This window comes from Rhinoderma darwinii, chromosome 3 (genome assembly GCF_050947455.1).
Source record: "Rhinoderma darwinii isolate aRhiDar2 chromosome 3, aRhiDar2.hap1, whole genome shotgun sequence".
Taxonomy (NCBI): Eukaryota; Metazoa; Chordata; class Amphibia; order Anura; family Rhinodermatidae; genus Rhinoderma; species Rhinoderma darwinii.
Genome location: NC_134689.1, coordinates 140352706 through 140362896, shown reverse-complemented (window position 1 = coordinate 140362896; position 10191 = coordinate 140352706). Strand labels below are relative to the sequence as shown.

Below are 10191 nucleotides of genomic sequence, written 5' to 3'. Positions count from 1 at the left end.
TATGCTACGAAAAACTACAACTCGTCCCGCAGAAATAAAACCCTCATAGGACGATATCGCTGGAAAAATTTAAAAGTTATGGTTTTTGAAAGGTGAGGAGGTAAAAAAAAAATTGAAAATCTGAAAAATGTCTGGGAAGGGAAGGGGTTAAGGTTATTTTCTTACATTTTAGGAGACACAAAAATGTAGTAAAAGTAAAAAATAAAAATATTAAAATCCTATTAATGAATAATATTAACATAAAAAAATAACTAGCTGATAATATATAATGTAAAAAAGAAGCAAAAATCACTTTGAGCTAAAAACAAGACCAGAACATGTAAAGTATTGTTAAAACTTTTCAGGTCATTAAAGGAGTGGTCCCACAATTAAATATTACATTTCTATGATAGCGTACGCAAAACATTATTTTTCAATCTGACTCATTCTTAAAATATGTTTCCTTTGTGTAGATACTGCTGGTACATACTTTTTATGGTGCCCCCTGGTGTTCTTTTCATTCCCACTCAGGACATCCACCTATTGTATTACTTTCTTTTGCCCAATCGACAGACCACTGGCATACAGAATAATCTGTAAAAAATTATATGCCACATTACAAGAATATGCTCTCACAAATTCAAATAAAAAAATATATATCGTATCTGTATATTTGGCCAGCACAATTATAATGTATTACTATTTATTTAGTATTATCCTATAGTCTTACTTTCCAGAGGAAGTTTATTGTAATAAGTTAGCATCTGTTACAATTTACAAATACTTATAATTTAGAAATATTATCAACACAGAAAATCCCTTTAATATCAGAGCATCTGCCGCTCCTAAGACACATGACAAGCAGCTGATTTTGCTGAGGAACATGCCACCAGCTGCGCATTATCTGGTTATTATTCATGTAATATTCACCTTGCTAATTTCTCCAAAAGAAAAATGGGATGCAAATTTGCAGGAGAATCCACGAAAGAGATCCGAGGCTGACCCTTGGAATTCTGACGCAAATTTACTGTTTTATCATCTGCGGATCTGCACGTAGATTAGCTTCATTTAGTGAACATCTCACCTTTTTTTCTGCCTCGCAAATTACAAATTTGTGGTGGAAAAAATCTGTATGATCTACCGTACGGATATACCATTGAAATTAATGAAACGTGGTTTGTGTTTGGATTTCACGTGGATTACGTTGCAGGATACGCACTGATTCTGCAGCGAAATCCGCATGAAAATCTGTCATGTTAACATAGTGTAACAATATATCTCTATTTAGCAGATGCCGAATGGCTCTTTGCTCTGCCTCAAAGAGAGAGGTCCCAAGTGTATCATGCAGAGAGACTATGGACATATGTTTATTTTGTATGTCATGCTCCTGAGGTCTAGTCCATAGTCATACCTGACATGTTAATAGTTAATAACTTGACCTACTAAAGTAAGAAAACAAGTTCACCAATTTAATACTTGTAATACTTAAAATCAAATAAAGCTTAATAATTTGTAGGTTATTCAGCTTGTACACTAATAAACTTGAGTCAGCACTATCACACCCTTAACAAGTCTGTAACTGTTAACTGTACTTTTTCTTCTTTTTTTTTTTTTTCCAAGTTTTTCTGGGTCATGCATAATAGATTTCTAAGAAATCAAGATGAATGAAAGAATGAGACATCTGTTTTGACTTTAAATGTTTGACACTATTCACAAAACAATATATTTCCTGCATTGCTTGAAATGGTCAAATCGGTCATTATAGGATAAAAAAATATACTTCAGCAAACATAGCCTGCCATGATAGATGAAAGAAAGATAATATATAGTTCATCATAGCAATATCAGAAAGTAACTTACATGTATGGTATATGGATACCCTAATCATGATCGCTAAAACAAAGGTCCTACAACATTCTTCTCAGCTCTGTTTCCATTTGGCTCCTGCCAGCTGCATTCAGCTTTACAGAGGCGTACCAGGTCAACCCATAGAAAATAATGGACAGACCTGGTGTCTCCTGAGTAAAGTTGAGCATAGTCAAAGGTGCACAGAGTTAGGAAGAGTTCCACAGTCTCTTTGCTACACTGATTGTGGGGTTTTTAGTACTCCAACCCTAACTGATCTTACATTTATGGCAAATCCTATTCATTATTCAGTCCTGCCTGATGCATTCAGTGATCTCTCTTTTTCCATAATTCTTAAATACCTCTTAAGGGACATCAATGGCATTAGCCAAGAAAAATCCTATGTCTATAAGAACTGGCCAACAGTCCCTTGACATCTAACTTCACAGGAAACCGGGATTCAGGGATCCAACAGGTTGGATTTTAATCTGTCCACTCTTTTGATTTCCCAAGAAATTAGCAATGCCTAAAGTGTCTGGCATCTGCTTTTCTCACTCTACGTATGGAAATAACATGTGAACAGTTATGAGAGAACAGAGGGATGGAAGCTATCACATGTCTATGGCCAGATTTAAGGGCTGGGCCACGTAAACGAGTGCTGATCAACGAGACAGCTCTTTGATCGGTGCTTCTTTGCTCCTTTCACAAGGAGCTAGTATTGGGACAAGCTCTTGTTATTCCGATCGCTCGTCCCCATACATTATCATGTCGGCAGAGCATCTCCATTTACACAGGGAGATGTGCTGCCGACAACAATAATATTTTTCATTTTAAAAACGATACGATCAGCAGATGAACGAGCGTTTGCTCGTTCATCTGCTGATCGTTGCTCTGTTTGCACAGGGTAATTATCGGCAACGAGCGTTCTATGAATGAGCAATTGCCCGATAATTGGCCTGTGTAAAAGGGCCTTTACTTAACTCGTATTCCTTTGTTGAAGAGATATGAATTGGTGACTCAATCCCTCTGGAGTCAAAAAGAATCCCTTTGTATTGTTTGTTCAGTTGCCCAGTAACCTGTATAAGAAAATACTCCTTTGGTTGCTGAGCACATAACAACATGTAATGCACATAAAAAATATAGCTTGTAAAAACAGACATTATTTAGGATAATTATGGTGTCTCTGAAATAGATAATTACAACTTCCAACCATCAGCTTTAGAACGGTTCTTCTAAAGTCACAGTAATATAAATAACCTATGCATTTAGCAATTCCTTAGAATGATTTCTCATTAACTTCAGCATAATTTAATTTATGTATCCTATATAGGTTTAACACCCGACATCCAATTAAAAGCAGTAGTGTGTTACATGTTATCAAAGGAAATCTGTATTTATGCAAAATGCAATAATAGATGATAATAATATCAAGACAAATAGCACCTCACATCAAATTGTGTATAGTGCAAATTAAGCAATAAATAAAATGCATATAAACTAATATAATTAATGCAGCTAGGCAGTGAACGTAGCCTTACACTCCTTATGTACAAGTGATTTATAGCTGCTTGTGCAGCACACATGTTGCTTAACTCTTTAATGACCAAGGGATATGCACTTCTTCAAATGATAATACCTTTGCAACCGCTTTGAATATAACAACAATTTTTACTTTGTTTTTTTTTGCAAGACTTACGAGGCTTCAATTTTCTGGATTAGTTGAAATAATTCCATGTTTTTAATATGAGAAGACAAATCACAAAAAATGTGAAAACACATATTTTTCATTTTATATATATATATATATATATATATATATATATATATATATATATATATATATACACACACACATACACGCTGTTGCAGCTCTGTAACAGTTAGTCTTCTCTCTCTGTCAGCCTCCATCACTGTGAGGGGAGAGTATAGAGGGCCATAAGGCTATATTCACACAACATGAAAAAACGGCAGTTAAAAACGGATCAACTGTCAGTCTTTCATGGCTGTTTGCATCAGTGTTTCTCAAAATTTAAATCCATATCTCGGCCATCTGACCGTTATTAACTTCCATTTGCTATCCGTTTTTCATGGCCGTTAAAAAAATGGATGAAGTTTAATCGTTAGGTTTCCTTTTGTCCCAACCCCCCGAAAACACCACAGTGCCCATGTAGACAGTGCCGCAATACCCCTGTAGATAATGCCACACTGCCCACTGTAGATAGTGCCAGTGCCCATGTAGATAACGCCACAGTGTCTCCTGTATGTAGTGCCCATATGGTGCTACAGTGCCTATGTAGATAGTGCCACATCCCCCCTGTACATAGCACCACACCCCAAGTATATAGCACCAAACTCCCCATGTAAAAAGCACAACACCCCCTGTAGATAATGCCACCCCCTCCAGATAGCACCACCCCCCTGCAGACAGCGCCACCCCCGTGTAGATAGCACCAACCCCCCTGTATATAGCGTAACCTAAGCTCCCTCTAGGAGCAGAATCCCTGGTCAGAGTGCCCTGGCCGGGAATACCGCCCCTAGAGGGAGCCCCTGACGTCATTGTACATATAAGTGATCTTAAAGGGGATTCCGTTCCTAGAGGGAGCTAAAGTGGTGCTATCTACGGGGGTGGGGGTGCTATCTACAGGGGAAATAGTGCTATCTACAGGGGAAATAGTTCTATCTACAGAAGGGGTGATAACTACAGGAGAGGTGGCACTATATGCAGGGGGGCACTATCTACAGGGAGCTCCCTCTAGGAGCAAAATCTCCCGCCAGACAGCTCTGACCAGGGATTCCACTCCTAGAGGGAGCTTAGGTGGCACTATCTACAGGGGAATTGTATGCGTCGTTATCTACAGGGGGTGTATTCCGGGTATCTCAAAGCCCCGGCAGACATGAAAGTGCAGCGCTGCTTACACTGAAGCAGCACTGCACTCGGCAAACCCGGTTCCAGGCTGCCAACATTTATATACGTGACAACTGTACGGGGCATCGGCTGATGAATTACTACTAAAGGTCTACTGAATCTGATCTTTAAAACCCAATTACCCTTGCAAAATCACTTGTCCATTATATAGTAAGAATAACATAATTTACGTGCTGCTTTTTTGCATTTTCTCCCGTTGTCCGGATCTCCACCTCTGAAAAAAAATAAAAATACTCCTTAGCCATCTGTACATATTTTTATGATAAAGTGCAGCCAGAAGTTGTGTTGTTCTTTTTTACTTGCATGCCTTTTGATAATTTATATTTTCTCTCTCCATGCCTGCTAAATAGACAGTCTCCTCCTGGCGTGATGCTCTGCTGTGCACAGCACTCTGAGCCAATCAAATGTCTATCCACTTCTGCTCCCCCCTCTCACAGCGTATAGACTCACAGAGACAGAGGGAAACTACAGCTGCATCCCCCTCCTTCCCTCTCCTCCTGTCTTCTACTTACTGTATTACTCCAGACAGATTTTAGGGTATCTAAAATAGAGTAAACTAAGATCACAAATACACAGATCTGTCAGCGATTGCATGACTCAGGAAGTCTCAAACCCTCTGTAAAGAACTTAACCCCTTAAGTACGCAACCTATTTTACACCAAAGGATGCAACATTTTTTTTTTGTTTTCTCATTTCAAAAGCTATAACTTTTTTATTTTTCCAGTAAAGTAGCCATGTAATTGCAAGATGTATTTTTTAATGGCATTATTTTGGGGTACACATAATGTAATACAAACACTAAAAAAAACAGTAATTGCACCATTGTTTTTTGTGTTTTCTTTATACGCAGTTCATCGTGTGATATAAATGACATGATAACTTTATTCTGTGGGTTGCTATGATTATGGCGATACAAAATGTTTATAGCTTTTTTTGGTTTTCAACTTTTGGCCACTTTTTTTTAGAAAATATATTTTTTTTGGGTCGCTGCATTTAAAGACCTTTAACATTTTTATTTTTCCATGATTGGAGCACTTTGAAGACTTGTTTTTTTTCATAACTTTATAGTTCTCATTCATACAATTTTTGGTATCATACCATTTTTTTTAACACTTGTTATTCTATTTGTTTTTGGAGAAAGAATAAGCAAAAAACAGCAATTTTGGCAAATTGTCTTTATTATAGATGCATTAAAATCACATTTATTGCACTATATCACACATCTAAAAGGTTCACACTAAAATGACTTCCATTTTTAGAGGATCATTGATGGATATGATAGATCCGTTAATGATGTGCTATGATTTGTTTAGATAACTATGACTTATAGTGAATCTGTCTGGTGTCCCTTTGTCTTTACTGGAGTGAATAGTGCAGCATACTACCCTATATACGTCATCAAAAAGAAATGGAAAGCTGACAGAAAAGAACTAACAAAACTGTGAACAGAACCTAACAAACCTGTGTTTTTAGGTAAATGTGTAGATGTAATAAGTTTTTGCATAATTTATAATTACAGATGAACAAATTGATTCTGCACTAATTAAATTCCAAAATTTCCAAAAATAATTTAGAAACTTTCAGGGTTGACGGCTACTATTTTACAGATTAGAAAAAGGATCACACAACCTTGGGTGGCTACCCCATAATGCCTTGCAGCCAACTATCCCAAAATTCACTGCTGTTATCCCTCTCTCTACCCATATATGTTGCTGTCACTTTGACATTACTAATGCTGGCTTGGTATTAAATAGCTTGAAAGGGGTTGGAAACAGTCCTAGAAGACATCAAAGAGTTAGACATGAGTTTTTAGGGCAATTGGAGGATATTTGTGTTTCGCTGCAAACTTATTCAAACCGAACCAAACAGCTGATTCGACCGAATCTGACCCAAAACAAATTTCGGGAAATTTGCTTATCTTTAATTATAGTCTGTGGAGAAAGCATAGCAGAGCTCCAAGGTAATTATCAAGCTTTGTTTCTGTCACAAGCCAGTTACTGTGAAGTATTCACTTCAACCAGATAAGTTATTTTATTGTGGCAAATTTTCATAGTGTTAAATAATAATTAATTGGTATTATTTATAGCAACTTTCTAACATTATTTCCAAAAAATTGTGTATTGTAGAGCAATTACCAGTAATTATGTGTTTCGTTACCTACTATTGCCTTTAACATTTAGCTTTAACTTATTTTTAGTGTACCAAGAGAAGAATTTCAAAATGAAAACAGGCAGATAGTTGTTTGGGTTGGCAAGGAAGAAAAAATAGTCTGTGGACTAACAAAGCACACAACCAGCGAACACGTGGTGGAAGCACTTCTTGAAGAATACCAAGTTCCAGCTAAAAACAACAATGTCCTATATCACAAGGAATATTTCATAATGGAAAGCTGGAAAAACTTCAAGCATATTTTGCCTCCTATGTCAAAAATACTAAAACTTTGGAAGGCATGGGGTGCAGAACAAATTAATGTGAACTTTGTTCTATTGAATGCAATTACATTGTATCCATGCTCAATGTGGTGGTGGTCACAAAAAAACATAGCCCCTAACAATCTCAGCAATGATCACAATAAAGCATTTTGTGTCAATGGTTTTTCACTAGATATGAGGAAGAAGATTGTCAAAAAAGCGTTTCGAAAATTGGAAAAAATGAAAAAAGATATGGACTGCCCCAAAGAAAACAATATGCAGCAACTCCTTCATATAATAATGTTTCAAGATAACATTATTAAACAGCAGATGGACAGAATAAAACATCTGGATAAGCAGCTAGAGGCGTATGATTCATGTCAACAGTTACAGAAAATGGGGTGTAATGGAGAAAACACTGTGAGTTGTATAAAAGCAAATGATCATGGATTCCATACAGTGGACAGGTTTCCAGAAATGGATAGTCTGGAAAATCTAATGCACATTCAGGAGAACTTAAATCATCAACACATGCTTATCAGAAAGTTGTCAGATCAAATTAAAGGGGAAATATCTTCTATGGACATAAAAGAAGACAAAGACTTTGTCGAAGAAGGGTACACTGACAAGGTGAAACATGTTAAACAAGAAATAGATGAAAGCCTTCAAGTGGGATTACGATCATACAGTCTTTACAGCTATATTCAGAAAGAAATCCAGCATCATGATTCAATGCAGCTTCAACAGAAAAAAGAATACGAAATTCTAAAGGATGAGCTAAAATCAGTATGTGGTAGCAATTCAAGCAGTTCTTTATACTGCACACCCCAACTTAACATGTCTTCAGATGTAAGCAATAGTAAAGACGTAAGTGATATTATCCCTGCTGTGTTGTCTGGGATGGATATCCAAAATGATACAGATTCAGATACAGGCATTAGCTCCACACATAGCCAAGATTTTGAGCCTATTCATTGAGATATTTCTTTATCAAATCTCTTTGTATTCCGCAAATTACAGTGTCAAACAAATGAAAACTGTAAAGCATTAGAGTAGGACTCACAGGTCCACAAAGAAGAACACTTTCACATACATAAAATCATGACAAGTGATAATGCGGAATCAATGACATACAGAGTGCAAATAAAATCATGACGATCCGTAAAACAAGTATTAACAATAACCCTACAAGAAATCATACAATCGAATTCTATCTTTAAAGGAAAATATGCTGAATAGTCAGAATAAGCTTCATCTAAATAAAATTGTTTTAAATCTATCTAGCCTTGTGGCTTTGCATTAGCTTATAAAGGGGTGAATGTGATCACGTAAAAGGGTTAAGTTCAGGCAAAATCCAACCAGGACTTCCATATAGACAATATTTTTTCTCTAGATAGGTGCCAATTCCTCAAAATGGCAGATCTGAGAGACCTTATCTATCCACATAGGAATTGTGGGGGCGTTCAACATCACTCCACTTCAGTGGAATCAGCATTTTTGCAGCTGATATCAGCAAAGTACAGCAAGTTAGTTTTTGAGGGACATAAAGAGATAGAAGGTTTCCACGCAGTTATTAGTTCTGGCATTTAGTTACTTGTAGTTAAGCATATTTTATTAATCTGTTCAGTAATTTAAAGCCGAAATGTCTGAATTACTGGACAAACCCACCAAATATGTAATATAGTGCCTGTGTGGGTCTGACACCGCCAACAGACATCTGCGGGAGTTAGATTCAGTTTGTATAAAAAAGCTGGAGTCCTAAACCACCTTGTCATATATACTACCTCCACATTGTTATATGAGCTTTCTGCATGTGTACACACGTAGAGAAACCATGGGACCTGCGCATTGTTCTGTTGATTTCTTCCCATGAAAAGGTGGTATGTAACTCATTTAAATTTTTAGAAATTTGCTATTTCTGAAATTGCTTTGTCTATTGAACAAATATCTTGTTTGGAACATTATTTCTCTACTAAAAGACTCACAACAACTGACAAAGAAAGAAATTGCAACAAAAAAATTGCAACATTATCCTTATTGCATCTTTTGTCAATGAGACCGTATGGCATTATTACATTTTAAAAACAATGGTTATTTCTAAAAGGAGATGATTGTTTGCTACAAGCAAACTTCATCAGCGTAACAAATGTTTCTCATGTCCTGCTAGTTTGTTATAATGTATTATTAAAATATATTAGACTTGAGTGTTCTGTAGCAAACTCTTAGCTGTGAAAGTATTAGGTCTGCATGGTTTTAAGATCCTGGATGTAAAGCTTGAAGTCTGCAGCAAAGCCTACATGGACCATGGATTGGTTGCGGTTCTTTTCTCCAAAATAAGCTGTCAGGGCTGTGTCCAGTAAACCAACAGAATTGTGAATACTGCTCTTGACTATAATACAGGATGTACTATAACTCAGCACTCAGGCAAAATAAGTAATACAATATATTTACAATGCTACATAACTTTATAGAAGGGGGGTCCACTGTTTAGGATCCTTATCTCTATGTTTGAGTGCATAGCGGTTACAAGGAGCATGTCTCGCCTTGAAATAACGGTCCTGCACTGCATTACACACACATACGTACATGCCTATCTCAGACGTTTATGGCATATCCACAGGATATACCATAAATGCCTGCTAGGTGTGTATACCACTATCTGAAGAATGGGGTTTCCCGCCCATCTGGGACCCCCTTTCTCTAGATAGGTGCAGGTCCCTGTGGGTATGCCATAAATGTCTGAAATGGGAATTTCACACTGCAGGGAAATTGAACACTTACTACCAGGATTCCTCATCTGGGGGACAGATATTAATCAGCTCCTAACCAAGAGACCCTTCTAACAAATAGAAATTGTTCACAGCGCTGACTGTAACTTTTAAAGAGTTACTATATTGTGTGAGCTACATTTTTGTATTTTATCTTCATGAAAGTAGCTACAAAGACTTGTGGGAATGCTTTCTTTTGAAAGAGAAATAAAAATCTACAACATACAATGCAAAATTCTTCTTTAATTTGCCTATGTCTAGA

At 36.7% G+C, this 10191-nt stretch overlaps 1 protein-coding gene across 1 annotated transcript; it reads left to right on the top strand.

The window, feature by feature from the left end:
* Positions 1 to 1865: 1865 nt before the first annotated feature.
* On the top strand, positions 1866 to 8139 carry RASSF9 (Ras association domain family member 9). Its single transcript, XM_075859392.1, has 3 exons — positions 1866 to 2023; positions 5562 to 5606; positions 6957 to 8139. The coding sequence occupies exons 1-3, from the start codon at positions 1866 to 1868 to the stop codon at positions 8137 to 8139; spliced, it is 1386 nt and encodes a 461-aa protein (XP_075715507.1).
* The last annotated feature ends 2052 nt before the right edge of the window (positions 8140 to 10191 follow it).

Excerpts from the sequence above, each read along its gene's own strand:
- RASSF9 (XM_075859392.1), top strand. The coding sequence starts at position 1,866 with ATGATCGCTAAAACAAAGGTCCTACAACATTCTTCTCAGCTCTGTTTC. Across the intron at positions 2,024-5,561 it reads AAAGTTGAGCATAGTCAAAG|TAATTGCACCATTGTTTTTT; the intron begins GTGCACAGAGTT and ends TAAAAAAAACAG. Across the intron at positions 5,607-6,956 it reads TTCTTTATACGCAGTTCATC|AGAAGAATTTCAAAATGAAA; the intron begins GTGTGATATAAA and ends TAGTGTACCAAG.